We start from the raw sequence: 19,144 nt of genomic DNA on the forward strand, positions 1-19,144 counted from the left end.
ACTAGAACCAGCCATTTCTCTATGAAGCCCTTGTTTCTTTCAGTGGGAAATGGTATTGCAGGACCATAGTCTGAGTCCTTGAGATGCTCAGACTGACGTAGGAATGCCTAATGAGCTCAGGTTAATATTTCCAATTCAAACTCAGGACTACAGGATTTTTTCCTTAACCTCTTTTCAATTATATCCATAGTTCCTTCCTTTCATACTGAGAATCCTGGCTCTCAAGGACACAGTGGATGACAAGACTTCGAATAGACCATAATTCCTTATTTACTTTATCGAACATAGACACGCTATGGTCTAAGAATCAGAATACTAATACTACCACCACCCATATAATGTCTGAGAACAATCAATAATTTTTTTCATGTGCTCTCCACATCCTCTCCATTATATCTACATTGCCTGAACATGTGACCATCACATACTATATTTTCTCCCTTTCAACCCTCATTTAGTCTTAGTTCAACAAGAAACTATGTAAGTATTGCTTGTTACCTGCCCTTATGTCAATGTCTCTCTAGTGTATTTGTTGTCAGAAGCTTGTTCTCTAGAATGTTCCTCAGGAAGGGCTCATGGAAACAATATTCTTTGGTTTATTTTTTTTCGTTGACTATCTCAAATTTTTTCTAACATAAAGCATGGCTGTCAAAAATACAAATGGCAATCTGAAGATAATTTTCCCCTTTTGACCTAGATGCCCAAAGGATTTTTTTTCTTTTCCATAGTTCCTTTCAAAAGTTCAATAGTTTTGCTAGAATATCGCTTGACCAGCTTGGTTGGTCTGGTTCAGTATTCTTAGTTACACTCTGTGCCTTTTCAATTTGTCATTTCAAATCTTTTTTTAATTTCAGGAATGTTTTTTGAACTACAGTTTTAGTATTTGTTCTTTTTCCTTGCTTTATTTCCTTTTTACGTATTTATTTCATTTTACGTATTGAATCTTCTTTGCTTGTCTCCACTATTGGTCCCCTTCTCTGAAATCTATTTCGTCTCATTTCTTTTTCGCTTTAAACATTTTCCTATTCCCACCTTCTGTTGCTCTTAAAGCATGACCTCTTACGTTTATTCACTTTTTCATTCCTTCTACTTTGGTCTTCATTTCTGAAATGATTTTTTTCTTTTATTTCAACTTCTTTCCTGAATTCTGTTGCCTCATTTCTGAGTTTTTCAAATTCTGATTCATTTTGTTCTTTCATGTCTGATATCATTTTCTTACTGTCTTATTGCTTATTTTGAAACAGAAGGTTGCAGTTTGGATCTATTCTATTCGCATGTCTTTCTGGCACGCTTTCATTGTCCTGGGGTTGTTATTCTCCTTCTTATTATCCTTTTCCTTATTGTAACTTTGTTTTGGATTTGACCTCCATACTTTACTGTTGCTTGTTTTTATGTGAAATTGTTTTCCTGAACTTTCAGAAAGAAGCTTGGTTCAGACCACTTTTCTAACTATGCAGAGCTTCCTGTTCTGTTCTTTTGGTGGCGTTTTAAAAAATATTTCAACTTACATTTCAGATTTCCTGGCTCTGTTCTCTTCTACGTGATCTGGACCTTCTCTTTCCTTGTCTCTGTCATCTCCATCCTGCTGAGTGTTCCAGCACTTTCTCCCAGCGTGAGGCCCTGCCGGCCAGATCAGTGTTGAGAATTCCTAGGGGCTTGATCTTCCAGTCCCTTTAGGCTTTTGCGTCCCAGGTGGAGTAGGAAAATCTGCCAGCCTCAGCAGCTGTGTTCAGCTTGGCTCTGCTGTGCTTTCTATCTCAGGGCTGTTGACTCTGGGGTTCTGTTCCCAGAACTGTCAGGTGTCCTGTTGCTTCCCTCCTTCTTCCACATAGACACTGATTCCAGCATGGAATTCCTCATGGCTGCTGGTGTGTCCTCACCGGCTTGTGATTGGGATTCACAGGACTAGCTTGTCACCTCATTTCATTGTAAATGTTGTCCTTGGATTTGGGGTTTTGCTATTGTTACTGTCTATAATTAGATTAGAAAACTAGGCTGTTACCTTCTTCCCAGAGTCTCCCGTTGCCTCTCAAACCGCAGCAGTCCCGCTTTGCCCCGACACCCACCCCGAGCTACGCCTATAGAGTCCCCAGTGACTCTCACTTGCTCAGATCTCATGCCTCACCTCTTTTGACAGCACTTGGTATAGCTGGTCTCGCTTTCCCTCCTGAAACACTTTCTCCACTTGCTGACCAGGATGCCACACGTCTTCGTTTTCTCCATTGCTGGCTGGTGTGTGTCGCTGGTGCCACCATCAGCCTCCCCCAGTGGGGAGGGTTTAGGGAGACTACCTAACTTGTCCCAGGCACCGGCTGACTGGTAGCACAGCCAGGATCACTTGTAAGTGTTTCCTAAGGATCTGTTATCTACCTGCCCCTGTGCTCAGTGCGTAGAGAGTAAGGTCTGTGCTTTGGAGGAGTTCATCGTATAACTGGGCAGGCAAGGGGAACTCTGAAAACTCCTAGTGAACCTGGAGGTGTGACTGGGAGTGGACACCCGGGTGAAAGATCCTGGAGAGCTAGGGAAGTGTGAGAAATAGGATTTGTACTCTGCCTTGCAGGATGGGTAGGATTTGAACAGGAGACGGGGTGGGATAATGAGGAGAGGCCATTAGGCAGCCGTGGGGAGGTTGGGCTGTGGAGGATCCCTGAAACCAGGCTCCCGAGGCTTGAGAACTATGGTTGTGAGGCCTGTGGCCCCACCAACTATTCCCCGCCTCGCAGTTCTCCCAGCCTCGTTTTCAAAGCAGCGTCGTCCTTTCTGAGCCTAGCGGCTCCTCCATCCCATCTTTTTCTCCAAGTCCTGTCGCTTGAACCCCAGGGAGTATGTGTCAAGCAGCATCACCAATACCCTGAACTTCTCAGCATCTCATCCTTCCTCCACTCACAGCCTGAAAACCCCCAGCCTTAAGTCCGTCAGCGCTACCCCCAGCCAGTGGGCTCAACTACAAAGCTGTGCCTGTGAGGGACACAGCAGATTTAGCAACCTTGGGGTCACATGAGCCCTTGGTAGAAATGGGTTAAGTGCCCTCCTCTCTGCTTTCTGTTCAGACCCTGCCAGCTACTCACACTGCCCACGTTGAATGTGACCTGGGAACTCCCAGGGCTCTGCTACCAGCTCTGACCCGTGCTGCTGGCAGGGCACCTGCTCACGGCAGGTTTCAGCAAACACTTAGAGCACAAATGCATTCATGATTCAAGGGGCCATGGGGTTTCTGGTCTGAGAAATAATCACAAATACAGTGATTTTTAAAGCCTATGACTAGCAGGTTGTCAGGAGAGGACGGATGCAGGGAGGGGCCCCAGAAGGCAGGGACAAAGAAAACCCAAAGAGGCATTTCACACGAGATGAGATGGCACGCAGACTGGAGGAGCATTTTCTCTTCCTGTGGTTTCATGACTTTCTGCTTTCCCTCCCCTTCTCTGCTTTTCTAGTTGCTAGTTCATTTCCCCCACTCTGGGCACTCTCCTTCCTCACCTGTCATGTCAGGATTGGGGGTTGGTCAGTGTTGGGAAGAGACTTGGAGAAAGTTCGTAAGTAGAGATATCTTTATCATCATCATCGTTATTGGAGGTGGGGGGAGGTTCTTAGTAGAACCCTAGGAACATAAGAATAAAGACCACTCCGACTGACATTATCTCCTTTACTGGTAAATTCCCATTCTTGGAAATTTGGCAGTCTTGGACTAATAGGTGTTCATCTAGCAGCTGATGAGATGAGGCCACGAGCCAGAAAGTCTCAGACCCAGCTGAGCCCAGGCACCGTTCACCGCTCGCATGTTGGCTCCTCAGCAGTGTGAGTTCATGGAAGTGCCACTCTGAGCAGCGGGCACCTAGGGGGGCGGGCTGTGCAGGAAGAGGCTGAACCAACGGCACCTCCCTCATGAGCAGATCAGAGACTATGAGGGTTATTTGTTTAAATTAACCCAAAGAAATGTAATCAGGCAAGGGAATGGGATGCAAATCAAGAGATTGAAAATGTGTGTGTTTTTTCTGACTTCTCTCTCTATTTTCCTCTCCTTTGTCCCCAACCTTGAAAAAACTCGCCCTAGACTTTCTGTTGTTCCCCAGATAAGTATCAGGGTCTTGAATGCTTCTCTTCTGAGCAGGTAAAACTAGATGAGTAAAAAGAACCTTGCAAGAGTTACCATTTTATCAACCAGAAACAAAGCCAGGAAGTGTGTCTTTATTGGCCCCACCCCACCCCACCCCCAGGCCCTTACTGGAAAAGTTCCCATGGGGCCTGGGGCTCCCACATGCCGCCCCCACTGCCTGAAGGCCAGGCTGAGAAGCCATCCCAGGAAACCCAATTATGTTACAGCTTTCCATAAACACACTTGAAATTCTGCTTCCTGAGCCACAATTGAGGTTTTTCATTTCTTTGTATAAGTTCAAGATCCAGCACTTAAAAGTTCCACTGTAAATTCTAGAGCACTTGAGATTTTGTACGTTGGCCAAACATTGTGTTAATGTAAAGCTTTGTTGGCTGCATATGATGGAGCAACATCTACTTTCTTGAAAGTTTGATTTGGTTGACACCAGGCTGTTTGCTAGTTGGAGGGCAATACTGTATACAAATATTAATGGAAGAAAATGAGTCTGTGGGCCATGGATTAGTTTGGTGAGTGTGTTATACTCAGCTGCCTATATCACCATTGGCGTAACATGTTCAGTGAGCATGAGCCGTCCTGGGTGCTGGGCATGTGGGTGCAGAGGGGCAGGGGGCAGGGTAGGAACCCAAAAACCCTGGTTCCAGCCTGAGCTGAGCCATTTACGGGGCTTGGGGAGCCCCATCACCAATCTGCATTTCAGTTCTCTAATTTTGGCGTGCAAAGTATAGTTGCCTGTTGCATAGGACTATCATGAGAATTCAGTGAAATGTGAGTGGAGACAGCTTATGTAGAAACTCTAAAACCCTGCACAAATGTAAGATATTGAGGAAATAAACAAGTTTTACGTCCAAGAGGGAGCAAAAACCAACATTTTTATTCTCAACCAGATGGTTTATTTCTTTCTTTGTTTGGCTCTTCCTACGTGGAATATGTTTTTTGTTTTGTTTTTAATATCAGCCTCTGGAACAAGAGAGAAAGCATCCCCAGTGTTCCTTTGACAAGTTCAACAGCACTTTACTGACACGCTCAGAAATCACGGCTAATCCAAAGAGCAACCACGTTCAGCACATGAACATGAGAACTAGCCACGCAGACAAAAAATACTTCAAACATTTATTGGCAACACATGTGCTGCATGTCACTGTGGAGGCCTGTGCAGAACTTAAGGTCTCACCTGCGTACGTCTGTCTCCTCATATCCCACTCGCTCCTCCAAGTATTACTGTGAGGTTAGTTACTGCTGCCACCACTGTTCTGCAGCTAAGGGGGCACAGACCCAGATAACGCCAGGAGTGGTGGAACTGGGCATTACAACCATTTTCAGATAAAAAGTTCTATGAACTACATAGCATAGCATTGTATATTTTATTATTACAATATAATATTAACACACTAATATATTGACACAAGTTAATTTATGAGTTAGCATTTTTACATAAAACTTCCCCCTAACATAAATATGATGCCCTAGAGCAGGGGTGGATAACTACAGTCCCCACAGGGCAATTCTGGCCCGCTGTCTGTTTTTATAAATAAAGTTTTATTGGAACACTTGTTCATTTATGTATGGAACTTGGTTGCTGTCATGCCACAACTGCAGAGTTGAGTAGTTGTGGCAGAGACCACATGTCCCACAAAGCTGAAAATATGGACTCTGTCCCTTAACAGGAAAAGTCGGTGGAGCCCTTCCAAGATCTTCCAGTGAAGGTGAAAGTTAGCACTTAGGTGCTCCTTTGCTCTCCGATCCCTATGGAGAGCGTCTCTGCTGTGTGTCTGTGGTATCCTGGGCCTCTCTGTCAAGATGCCCGCTCACTGGACTGTAATTGTTCATTTGTTGCCTTCCCTCCAGACCGCGAGCTCCTGAGGGCAGGTCCTGGGAGCTTTTCCATGTGCATCCTCCATTCCCGCTCACTGGGTGCCTCCTGAGTTCAGGTGAAAGAGATGCAGTCACTCGCTGCCCTCAGAGGCTAGAATCTGCTCAGGGAGGCAGACAAGGAACAGGCAGTATCTGTGCCCCGAGAGCTACAGGGTGGAGGAGCCCAGCACGCTCTGGGAGCACTGCCCAGCCTGGAGGGTCCTGAGGGAGGAAATGCCTGAGCTGAGTTTGGAGGATTAAACTCCCCCCTCACCCAATGAGGGGGGAGTCACACAATGAACAGTACATGGAAAGCCATGGAAGAGAGAGGCACCCGACATGGTTCTGTTTGGCTAAGTGTAGCTCTCAGCAGTCTGTGATGTTCCCGCTGGTGTCTGGACACAGCTTGGTATGGTCAGAGGTGGTGGCACCGCTGCCCTGGTCCTTATGGTGGCTGGACGCTAGTGTGGAACCAGCTACAGTTCTGCCTCGTATCGGGGGGTTGTTTACTCCAGGCCATAGCTTGTTATCAGCAATTCCCCAGAGATACAGAAGTATTTCCTGCTTTGGGATCTGAGTTACGTAGTTGAGGCCATGTGTCATGCCAAACATGAGTGCATCATTAAAGAGAAACACACACATGTGCCTTCCCTGTGTCTTTAGTTCCTAAATCTTGGGCCTTGATTCAATGTGGGTAATCAAGAAGCTTGAATGATAAAAAGGACAAATTTAAGAAACACTTAACATTAAAAACAATTTTTAAATTTAAAACAAATTTCAGTGCTGTCCATCAACTCATGAATGGATAAACAAACATGGTACAGCCCTACAGAATGTTATTCAGCCCTAAAAAGGAACGAAGTACTGATAATATGGCTTCAACCTGAATTACCCTTGAAAACATTCCGCTGAGTGAAAGCAGCCAGGCACAAAAGCTCACACACATGTTGTGTGACTCCGTTTATACGAAATGCCCAGAATATGTAAGTCCACAGACACAGAAGGCAGACTTGGAGTTGCCAGGAGCGGGGAAGCTGGGGGAATGGGAGCTACTGCTCAGTAGGTGTGGGGTTTCCTCTGAGGTGAGAAAAATGTGCTGGAAGTAGATAGACAGGCTGGTCACACAGCATCGTGACTGTGCTAAATGCCACTGAATTGTCCACTTTAAAAGCGTTAATTTAATGTCACATCAGTTTTGCCTCAGCCTAGGAGAGGAAAAAAAATGTAAATATAATCTTCGTGACCATTAAATCCTTTAAGTAAAATAGTGTTTTAAATTTTAAAAAATTAATCAAAACCCAGTGATGACCAGGCAGCTCCGTGGTTCTGAGTTGGGTCGCGGCAGTGACCCCCCCAGTAATGACACCGCTGACAGTCTCCCCTTGCTTTTCTCTCTCACAGAAGTGGAGAAAACCCGCTGCCTGCTTGAGCGAGAACACATCCTCGGGGCAGCAGGGATGGCAGACTCACAACGACCGCTGCCGCCAGGGCTGTTTGTCCCTGAGTGTGACGAACACGGGTACTACGTGCCTACCCAGTGCCACGGCAGCACCGGCTACTGCTGGTGCGTGGACCGAGACGGCCGTGAGCTGGAGGGCACCAGGACCAGGCCTGGGATGAGGCCTCCCTGTAAGTTGGGGGGCCGTGTGTGCTTGGGTTTGAGCCTGAGAAAGGCCCCCGGGGACCAGAGTCCCCAGCACCGGTGAGCATTGCTCGGGGACCCTGCTGGTGCTTTCTGCTGCCCTAAATCCTGAGAGCTCCACTGGCTTGAACCCCAAGCTCCTTTTCTCCCCTCTGCACCCTTCCTCTGTCTCCCTCGGCATTCACCCCATTCCTTTCCATGTCACCCTTCTCACCCTCTCTTTCCTCTTACTCTCTTCTCTTCCTGGTCTGTGCAAATAACTGGTGGCCACTGCGGCACTCATGCTGCAGTTGGTAGCAGAGAGAGTGTGCGCGCTCTGGGTCCCCCAGGTGAGTCCCCTGCCTTGGGCAGCCTGGCTTCCCAGCATCTCTGCACTGGGATATCACAGAGATGGTAGGGACCAACCGAGGCCCCACCCTGGGCCTTGCTGACTCAGGCGGGGGAACTGTTCCCATCGCATACTTGCCTCCTTCCCCGTTGTGCCCTGCACCTTTAGGTACCAGGTCATTTAGGATGCAAGGAGCAAACAGGCCCAGAGTTTTCTGTAGCTGGTTCTGTAACAGCTGCGGCTGTGGGACCCAGGTTTCCCAACACCCGTTCCGTGCCCCTTACTCTGCTGCACAGGCGGCCTGTCTCCTCCTGGGGCAATCTCTTGTCCGGTGAGCCAGGGAGCCATGCCGGGCCTCGAGGTCAGCAGGTAGGAGGCAAGGCTAAATCTAAGGGAGAATCAGCCATTGACCATCATGTGTTCTCGAAAGCCCACAGGGGCATATTGCTGCTGTGGGTCTGAGACCTCCCACCCCTGGGACAGGGCTCGTGGGCAAGTTCACGCCAACAGTCTCCCCTGTACATTACAGAGCTTGACAGCCTGCCGCTCCCGCCAGCTCCCTGCGGGCAGGGCTTTCAGGGTTGCTGCGCTGCGGTTGTTTGGGTTCACTGCTGTGGCCTGTGTCCAAAGCAGGCATCCTGCACAGCGAGGTCACTTCTGTTTCTAATAAGGAGGGCACTAAGCCTTTTCCCCTCTTGACCTTTAATGCTACCCTCAGCGCTGCATTGGCTGTGGCGCCAGGAAGGTGATGGGACCTGGCGTGAGGTGCATGCGTGCTTGCATGTGTGCACCCCTGCTTCAGGCAGGCCTTGCTCATTGCCCTCTCCTGCCACCCAGGTCTGAGCACAGTGGCTCCCCCGATTCACCACGGACCCTCAGTTCCTTCTGCCGTGCTCCCTCTGCCTCCTGGGAGCCACTTACTCTTTGCCCAGACCGGGAAGATAGAGCGCCTCCCCCTGGAAGGAAGCACCATGAAGAAGACGGAAGCCAAGGCTTTGCTGCATGTCCCGGTGAGTACTGGCTAATTGCACTTGCTAACACTTCAGTGACCTGGAGAAACAAGCAAGGTGTAGTCAGACCACCTCTCCGAGAAGCCTGTCCCAGCTGCCTGTCAGTTTACAGCCTCCATCACTCTCTATCTCCTCCTGTGTTGCGTCTCATCACAGCACTCAGCACTCCTGGATCCATTATATGTCAGTGTATATGTTCTCTATCAGATGCGTATCTTCCCACCCAGAATAGATGCACCACAAGATAAGAAACTGGAGTGTTGGTTTCACAGCCGTGTTCCTAGACCCAAAACGGTGCTTGTCACTCAAACTGTTTGCTGAACAAATACATAAGTGATCTTGGCATTGTCCTGTTGCCTCATGAAGCATAAATCCCCCAAGGGGTGACCCTCACTCTTTCCTTGTACCCTTTTGCACACACTGTGAGCGAATGGAAATGGGTTGGTTCCTTGTGAAAGTCATTTCCCCCAAGACTGTAAGGAAAACAGGATGGGGAAAGGAAGAGGCTTTCTTTCAAAGGGAGAGGCTGTAAGGAAAACAGCCTCTCTCGGAGGGGAGAGGCTAAATGTCAAGTGAGGCTATGAGAAGCAGAAAATTGAGTGGGAGGGAGGATGCTGACACAACAGGGTAAATATGTCCTTGTTTGTTTGTTTGTTTTTACCATTTTTAAGTGTACTGTTCAGTGGTGGTAAGTACATTCACATTGCTGTGCTGTCATCGTCACTGTCCATCTCTAGAAGTATTTTGATCTTCCCAAATCGACATGTTATATCCATAAACACTAACTCCTTTTTCCATCCCCTCCCCAGCCCTTGACAACCACCCTTTTACTTTCTGTCTCTAGTCTAGATACCTCATATAACTGGCGCCATGCAGAATTTGTCCTTTTGTGACCAGCTTATTTCATTCAGCATCATGTCCTCAGGGTTCATCCATGCTGTAGCAAGTGTCAGAATAGCCTTGCTGTTTAAGGCCAAATAATATTCTATTATACACATGGATTTTTAAAATCCATTTATCCATCAATGGACACTTGTGTTGCTTCCACCTTTTGACTATTACGAATAATGCTGCTATGAATAAATATTTGTCTGACTCCCTACTTTCACATCTTTTGGATGTAAACTGGATGTGGAATTGCTAAATCATATGGTAATTCTAGTTTTCGTTGTTTGAGGAACCTCCATCCTGTTTTCCTTACAGCTGTACCATTTTACATTCCCACTGGCAGAACACAAGCGTTCCAATTTCTCTACCATCTTGCTAACACTTACTATTTTCTGTTTTTTAATAGTAGCCGTCCCAATAGATGTGAAATGGTATCTCATTGTGGTTTAGATTTGCGTTTCTCTAATGATTAGTGATGTCAACATTTGTTCATGTGCTTATGGACCATTAGTATATCTTTGGGAAAACGTCCATTCATATCCTTTGTCCATTTGTAATTGGGTTGTTGTTTTGCTGTTATTATGCACTTGTAGGAGTTATTTATATATTCTAGATACTGCCTCCTGATGAGATATATGATTTGCAAATATTTTCTCCCCTTCCATGCGTTGCTTTTTCACTATGTTGATTATGTCCTTTTATTCACAAACATTTTTAATTTTCATAAAGTCCAATTTATTTTTGCTTTTGATGTCATATACAAGAAATTATTGCCAAATCCAATGTTATAAGGCTTGCCCCTGTATTTTCTTCTAAGAGTTTTATAGTTTTAGCTCTTACATTTAGGTCTTTGATTTATTTTGAGTTAATTCTTGTATGTGGTAGAAGGTAAGGATCTGTCCTTTTTGATCTGACCTCTTGAGGAGGAAGTGTCTGCTGATAACCCTGATTTTCTCAGTAAAAGGCCATGCTTGTTTTCCATTTCTATGGTTCTCAGAGCCTCACTTTATATTTCCATATATATTTTAGAATGAGCTTGTAAGTTTCTTGTAAGCCTACTGGAATTTTGATAAAGATGGCATTGAATCTTTAACTCTATTTAGATAGAATTGATTATCTTAGCAATATTAAATCTTACAGTTCATTAAACTAATTTATGTCTTCATTTATTTGGGTCTTTAATTTCATTCTGTAATGTTTTACAGTATTGTGTAGAATATTGCACATTTAAACATATTTATTCTTCTATACTTTGTTTTGATGCTATTATAAACATTGTTTTAAAATTTTGTATTTTGCTAGTAGAAATGCGATTTTATATTGACCTTATATCCTACAACCATGCTAGATTCAATTATTAATTATAATAGTTTTATAGATTCCCCAGGATTTCCTATATGAACAATCATATTATCTTAGAATGGAGTAGTTTTACCTCTTCCTTGCCAATATTTATGTCTCATATATTTTTTAATGATCTCAGTAGACAAAGATTTCTTAGATGATGTGTAAAAAGCACTAGCCATGCTTGCTTCAGCAGAACATATATTAAAAAGCATTAGCCATAAGAGAAAAAATAATTCAGTGGACTTAATAAAAATTTTAAACTTTGCTCTTCAAAAACATCAAGAAAATTAAAAAGCAAACTACATACTGACAGGAAATATACACACACATATGCATACATATATGCATATGTGTACATATATGTATGTAACAACAGATTTTTATCTGAAGTATATAAATAACTCTAACAACTCAATAATAAACATTTTTAAATGCACAAAAGACTTGAAGACCCTTCATAAAAAAAGGTGTCAAAATGCCTATAAGCACATGAAAGATTCCCACCATCACTGGTTACTCAGATGCTAGTGGATGGACCACTCTCACCACTGGTCTGCACTTCCAGGATAAAGTCATCGTTGGACTAGCTTTCGACTGTGTGGATAAGATGGTTTACTGGACCGACATCAGTGAGCCTTCCATTGGGAGAGCCAGTCTTCATGGTGGAGAGCCAACCACCATCATTCGACAAGGTAGGCAAGGAAATACCATTCTTCCTTTTTGGTTTTGTTTCTAGCAGCCCAAGTGGCTCTCGAGGGTTGGAGTGTTTGTTTGCTCCCAGGATGTGGTGACTTGAGAGGGGCTGGGTCCTCGGCCTCAAACACCAACCTTTCCAGCCTTCTCTGAAGAGCCCTCCAAGGACTCATCAAATTATAAACATCTTAGCCGGGACTTGTCGCTAGCCTAAGAAGAATAAAATTAATACAGGGTAAGTGCATGCCTTTGCCTAAAAGTTTATATAGCCAGTTTTAATGGATAATAAAGGCCAAAGTCAACCATCCAGTTGGGATATACATTTCTCCTGCTGGCTGCTGAGCCTAGAATTGATTCTCAGAGTGTCTGCCCACTATGTTCCCCATTAGGGTTTCCTCACAGGCAACAGGCAGATGAATCATACAGTTAGGAGGGTCATAGGCATATTGGCAAATATTGTCTCTGATAGTTGACTCTATTCCCAAGACAGTTTTCAAGTTAAAGGGTTGTCACTTCACCCTGTAACATTTAGTGGGGGTGTGGTGGGGGGGTCTCCTCTACTTTCTGCACTGGCACATAAGAGCAAACCAGGCTGAACTCTTACAGACATCCCTCAGCTCTTTGTTGCATTACTGATGGTAAAGTTCAGGACACTTTGTCACAGGCTACCCCTTCAACATTTCATCTCAATTCTTTAATTTACAAATGCTGATTTAAGCCAAGGACTGTAAGTGTTATTTTAATGCCTACCTTCAACAAGTCAAGACTATTTGACATGGATGTGTTTTATTCAAGATTAAAAAGCATTACAACAAAAATCCAAGGACTCGTAAAAATTCCCCTGCTCTAAAAAGGTCAAATACTACACGCTAAGTCAGTAACTCGTCAGCTGACTTGCAGATATTTTCAATCCAGAGACTTTCTCATGCCCAGCATGTTTGTTGTGTAAAATCGTCTTACTTCCTCTGCAAAACACTCAAGTCAAAGATACATCTTTAAAATACATGAGCCTCATTTAGTATTTCTTTTTACTTGGGACTGAAGGTAGCTTTTCCAATTTCCAGTTTAAGGTTTCCCTAACAGTTGATATTCCAGAAGGTTCCTCTGCCTGTGGAACAGCCCCTGGGGCATTTTTCTACTTCTGTGGCTCCCTCATAAGAGCTGCTGCTGCAGGAATTAAGCTGAGGTTGAGATAAATATGTCTGACTTTGGACATCGTCACTGCATCCTTTTCTGGAAGCCAAGGTGCTATTTAAATAACATCTGCTAGTTTTCATGGTTTGATTTAATGAACACAAGTTTGAAAATGCCTTTTTGCATCTTATCTCTGTGTTAAAAATGTTGTTGCTGTTATCTGTGATTTGACTTCAAAACCCAGTGGAAGAGGGGAGCAGGTCATTCCTGCTGCTTCCTGTTGCTTCTGGAACCGATAATCATCCAAGAAACCTGTAAGCACAGTAAGAAACATTCCAGGCAGAAGCCCACTGTGAAAACACAGAAGTAAACCAGAATGTGATCTTGTAGAAGGAAAATCACTGGGAACAGATTTTTATTTATTTATTATTTATTTAAAGGGAGAGAAAGAAACTTCCACTTAAGTCATGGAATAGGTCGGCACACCCTAGTGAATGAATGTGGCAGCGGCATCTCTTCTTTTTCTTGTCTTGTTTATTTCGTCTATTCGGAATACCGGGCTCCTCTTTCTTTCCTTGAGTTAAAGTCCTAATGAAATATCTTTAATGCACATCAGAATCTGTGTCCTAGACATATTGCCTTTCTGTTTTTGCCACTTGCCCTGACCACACAGTAAGGGATAGTGTTTCCAGGCCCTTCCTTTGGCTCTGTAGCCTGCACAGAAGTATTTTCCTGATTGGGGAAAGAGGGTTGGTTGCCCTCAGGTTTGAAGTCAGGACCAGGGCTGTTTGTAAGGAGACGATATAACATGGAGTCCCTTCCAGGGCTCTGGGTCTATTTTTCTGTGTGTCTGAGCAGCTCATGTCACTCACACAGGATGTGGTCATTGCAAATGTACCCCAGAATGGTTTTTTTTGGTTTTGTCTTTGGAGGCCAGTCTCACTGTCCCTTCTCCTCTGAGGATGTGGGAAATGTTTTAATACTTTATAAATCTCTACTCTGGGTTTGAATCATAAAGATCTTGTTCAAGGGCTGTTTCTAATTCTTAATAAACTTACTTTCGGGGGCTTTGACATTTCCAGCATCCACTAGCCTGGTGAAGGCCAGTCCGGAGGGGACTGAGGTCCGACTCCCTCACATATGGATGAGAAGACAGTGTTGGATGATTTCCTCATACCCCAGTCCCCTCGGGGAGAGACCTTCCCCCGCAGCCTCTTTACCTTCCAGCAGTAATAAATGACCTTCAATTCTCTAGTCAGTGAAGGGGAAAGAATCCTGAGTGACACCAGTAAAACCCTGGTAGGGTTTTAACTTTTAATTGGATTTTATTTTCAGTCAGGAAGCCATTGTAGTCTTGAACTTCTGATTAGCTAGGTGGGCACAGAAGGGTCACACTGTGGTCACCTTACCCAGTGGCAACCCCGGGCAGACAGTCAGTTGCTTACAACCTAGTAAAGAGTTCTGGGAGGGTTACTTGCCGTCACTGACACCCCTTCTTTATACTCCTAATACTTCTATAAAAGTAAAGCAGCTATGATTTCCTGCACGTTATGATTTCTCTGAAATAACCTTTCCTCCCCCAAATTAATAAGTCTATGTGTTCCATTCTCTCATCTTAATATCTTCCTCTGTCCCCCGCCCCCTTTGCCTGTGGGATAACCTCCTTAATGCAGGTATCCTAACTGCATCTCTGGCCACTCCCCCACCCCACCCACAGTCTCCAGCTATACCAGGTCACTTCCCGCCATGTCCAGTCTTTCTTTATACCTATGTGCTGCTCCCACTACCTGGAAAACCCTTGTATGGGACCTTTGCCTGACAAACTCCGTTGGTTCTCCAGGAGCCAGCTTCACAAATGTCACCTCTCCCAGGAACCCTTCCCCAGTCTCCCCAGGCTGAGTCCAATGTCCCTCCTCCATGCTCCCAAAGAACCCAGAACTCAGTTGAATTTGATTGGCTCTGGGCTCTTTGCAGGTGGGGCCAAAGCTTAGGCATCCTTCTGGAACTGGGTCCCAGTGGGTGCACAGGTGGGTGTCACCAAGGGAACAAGTGGCATTTCTTAATTTGTCACTTTGAGCGTCGCTTGTCTTACAAACAACAGGCATGTCACATTCTTATTTGTTTTCTCCAAATGCAAGGGTTGAACACCATGTGAAACAGCACTGAGAAATCAGAAAAGCCGACTCTTACCTGCTTACAAAAATCAGATGTGTTCTGTGTTTGCTTCCAGATCTCGGAAGCCCAGAAGGCATTGCCGTTGACCATCTCGGCCGCAACCTTTTCTGGACGGATTCTCGCCTGGATCGAATAGAAGTTGCAAAGCTGGATGGCACCCAGCGCCGGGTGCTGTTTGAGACCGATTTGGTGAATCCCAGAGGCATCGTGACCGACTCCTTGAGAGGGTACCTGGGTGTAAATCTGTGTGTGCGTCTGTTGTACTTCCATCTGCCCTTCTGAGAATTCTCAAAAGTGAGGCTCTAACACCACCCTCGCTCTCCTGAAATGAATGCATAAGGATGAATGATCTAAGTTGGTGGTTTATAGATATCCACAGTGAAATGCTAGAACATTCATTACAGTCCCATGATCGTGGACTTGAAACCATGATCCACTTTCAAATCTTTTTCTAAAAGAATTTGTAAGTTGACAGCCCCGAAATTGGGTTTTCCCGTGTGGGATGACCGTGAATCAACACCCGAGTTGTATCAACCCCAGAAGAGTATCAGAGTCACACAAATGCACCCAGTGTACACCTGGGAAACCCCTTCTGATGGTTTCATCAGCGACCGAGTGCTTTCTCTCCTTTTACCTTACTGCAAGCTCTGAATCTTACCCACCAGGCCCTGGGCTCCCTGATACTTTGATTCCTGCCCTTTGAGGCCACATCCCTGCTCTGTGGCCACTCGGCCACCTTCCTGATGGTATGTGCTTTGACCACTGCTTCTGCCAGCATCCGTTTCTGTGCCTCAGCCCTGGGTCCACTGTGCCCACTGTGTGCTGACAGCTGGTGGGGGATTCCCATGTGTTTATGCCAGTTTTGGTGTTTTGTTTTGTTGTTTTTTTTATCACCTTTATTGAGATATGTCAGTTATGTTTAAGGGAAGTGCATTCATTATTAACAGAAGAATCAAATTCAAGTGAAGAACCAAATCCCACTGTCTTTGCAAAGGGCCTTCAGGTCCTTTTAGCCATGCTGTGTTTCCATGTCTGCTAATGTCTTCATCAGAGGTTCTAAGTTTTTAAAATAAGCTTTCTCTCATGCATCTTTATTATTTCTCTTCTTCTTTCCTCCTCCTTTCCCTCCTCTAGGAACCTTTATTGGACAGACTGGAACAGAGATAACCCCAAAATTGAAACTTCCTACATGGACGGCACCCACCGGAGGGTCCTAGTGCAGGATGACCTGGGCCTGCCCAACGGGCTGACCTTTGACATCTACTCATCCCAGCTCTGCTGGGTGGATGCAGGTGCTCCTGGGGTTGGAGCAGCCCCCTTTTTTTTGTAACCAAACAATTATTGTCACTCACTGTGAGCTAGCACAATCTGTACATCAACAGGATCGGTTACGGGAAGAGGGCATAGGATAACTGTTTTTCCTTCCTGCACAAACATAGCTGCATATATTTGCTCTGAAATGTATTGTTTCTCTGGGTTTGACACTGTCTGGGGAGAATTCTCAATCTTCTAAGTCTGGGATCAGCAAACTACATACAGCCCATGGGCCAGTTGAGCAGGAAATGGTTTTTATATTTTTAAACATTACATTTTAAATGGTTACATAAATGCTTACATAATGTCTTCAATTTTGCCTGTTGTCCCACAAAAGCCTATAATAATTACTACCTGGCCATTTAAGAAAAAGTTTGTAGATCCCAGAGCCTGATATCTATTAGGAAATTCACGACTTATATTCCTGTAACTCCCACTTGTCCCCAAGGGGCTGGGCAGGACTTGTTGCCAAGGAAGATAAAGTAATGCCACCCTGGTGTGCCCCTGCCCTAGTAGATTTGGGGTGTTCCTCGGGCGAGGGTTGTGGGCAGGGTACTGAGTCAGGGAGGAAGGTGAGTCATCTGTCCCGTCTCTGTTGAGTGCCTGCTCTGGTCCAGGCCCTGTCTGGTGCCGTGGGGGGTCCTGGGACTGCATCTCGCATTTGGGGAGGATGAGGGGTAAGACGTGTGTGAAAATGCCACACTTAGTCCTGATGTGGGCACTGGTGGGGGGCTATGCACGGCTGCTAAACCAGAGGTGTGGTGTCACGATTCTTAGGCTCTGAGTTCAGGGAAGGGAGTCTGGAGAGACTTCAGGGAGGAGGGACGTGAGCAAGAGCTGGAAGGTGGCCCCAGCTGCTCCAGGAATGGTGAAGCAAATGTGATGCCTCTGCTCTGCTCACGTCTCGCGGCAGAAGCAGGTGTGCGTGCCCGACAGAGGCGGGTGTTGACTAACGAGGGAGCTTGAAGATGAAGGGACAACTTTCCGGTTTTGAGGAGCAAGTCTCGTGTTCTCCAGGATTCATCACTGTAATGCCGAGTGTCTCTCACCCATGCCCTCACTGCTCTTGTTCTTTAACACAAAAGGGCCATTTCTTGTGTGACAATGGACAGCTTGTTCTCGTTCACACAGGCACCAGCCGGGCGGAGTGCGTGAAGCCTGGTCAGCCCAGCAGACGCAGGGTTCTTGAAGGGCTCCAGTATCCTTTCGCAGTCACGAGCTTCGGGAAGAATCTGTATTACACAGACTGGAAGACGTACGTCAGCTGCTGCAGTGCAGGGGCGGGTCCTGCCCTACCACCCTCTGCCTCTGGGAGGCCAAGCCCTTCCCAGCTGCCTCTCAGCATGACCTTCCAGCCTCTGGCATGACCCCTTGGCCTTGGCCTTCTGGTTGTCAGGAGGAGGGTAAAGCCGAGGGGGGACACCATATATCCTGTAGCGGCCGCAGGCTGGGCAGCTTCAAGTCTGTAAACTTGGGCTTCCTGAGCATGTCTGCTCTTTGCCCAGGAGCTGGCCCAGGCCCTTGGCTGCTGGGCTTCACGCCCACGCCGTGCCCCTACTTCATTATTGTTCTTAAAAACTGCAGTGTGTCATGGCCCCTTCTTGACCACCCCTCCCCACCAAAAGGCAGGGTTAAACAAGGAGGCGGCTGCACTGGGGGTATCAGTGCAGAAAGCAGATTTCCCAGCATGGAATTTAGTGCCGAAGGGGAGACCAGCTGACCTTTGTTCTTTTCTGAGAAGACAGAGAAATGCAGGCTTGACCCAGCCCAGGAGAAGGGAGGGTGTCTAGGAAGCAAGGCCTGTGTGTCTGTTTACGGCCTCCAGTTCATACCCCAAACACTGAAAGAGGCTGTTCTGTAGAGGAAAGCTGGAGCCTTCAGATGTTTTTCACCTTCTGCCCTTTGGTTCTCTCTGTAGGAATTCTGTGGTTGCTGTAGGTCTTGCGGTTAACAAAGAGATGGATACCTTCCACCCCTACAAGCAGAGCCGGCTGTATGGAATCACCACGGCCCTGTCTCAGTGTCCGCCAGGTAACTCACCTGTGCTCTTACTGTCGGGCTGAGGGTACCCTGGGGCTCAGAACCCACTCTCTGGCTGCTACCTGCATAGCTTCTAGGGGCCCTGATCACATGGCAGGTGAGACACAGCCCCTTCCATCAAGGGTCTTCACTATTTTGTGGGAGAGCCACATAAATCAATAGAAAACATTAAGGAATGAAGTGGACGATGGTGAAGAAAAGTAGTGAATCTCAGGCTGGGTGTGGGTATGTGCAGTCTTTACGTTCCACACAGGAACATGCGTGTCAGGATGTCTGCTGCTTTGGAAGTCCATTGTTTGGCCTATCATCAATAACACTAATTGATAATAATAGTAATTGCAAGCATGGATGTGGTGTTTACTGTGAGCCGGGTACAGTATATAGGTTCTCTCACTTATATTCTAAGTGCCTTGTGTTCATTAGTTTATGTAATCATCATAGCAACCTGATAAGGTAGTACTGTTATTATGCCCATTTTACAAATGAGGAAACTGAAGCCACTTGCCCAAAGTCACACACTCACAGTGGCAGAGTGAGGGGCATCTAGGCAGCCCAGCTCCAGAGTCTGTGCTGTGCTGCCTGTCTAAGACCTTCCCTAACCACTGTCC

General features: G+C 46.0%; 1 protein-coding gene across 1 annotated transcript in view; it reads left to right on the plus strand.

Annotated features, from left to right (window-relative positions):
- Window positions 1-19,144, plus strand: part of NID1 (nidogen 1) — a 71,521-nt gene that overhangs the window by 49,965 nt on the left and 2,412 nt on the right. Inside the window, exons 13-19 of the mRNA XM_081039329.1 lie at window positions 7,367-7,594; window positions 8,773-8,945; window positions 11,746-11,872; window positions 15,238-15,409; window positions 16,317-16,474; window positions 17,628-17,751; window positions 18,415-18,527. Coding sequence (XP_080895455.1) covers window positions 7,367-7,594; window positions 8,773-8,945; window positions 11,746-11,872; window positions 15,238-15,409; window positions 16,317-16,474; window positions 17,628-17,751; window positions 18,415-18,527 — 1,095 coding nt within the window. The remainder of the gene's footprint in view (window positions 1-7,366; window positions 7,595-8,772; window positions 8,946-11,745; window positions 11,873-15,237; window positions 15,410-16,316; window positions 16,475-17,627; window positions 17,752-18,414; window positions 18,528-19,144) is intronic.

The sequence above is a fragment of the Rhinolophus hipposideros genome (assembly GCF_964194185.1).
Source record: "Rhinolophus hipposideros genome assembly, chromosome: 26".
In the NCBI taxonomy this organism is placed as follows: Eukaryota; Metazoa; Chordata; class Mammalia; order Chiroptera; family Rhinolophidae; genus Rhinolophus; species Rhinolophus hipposideros.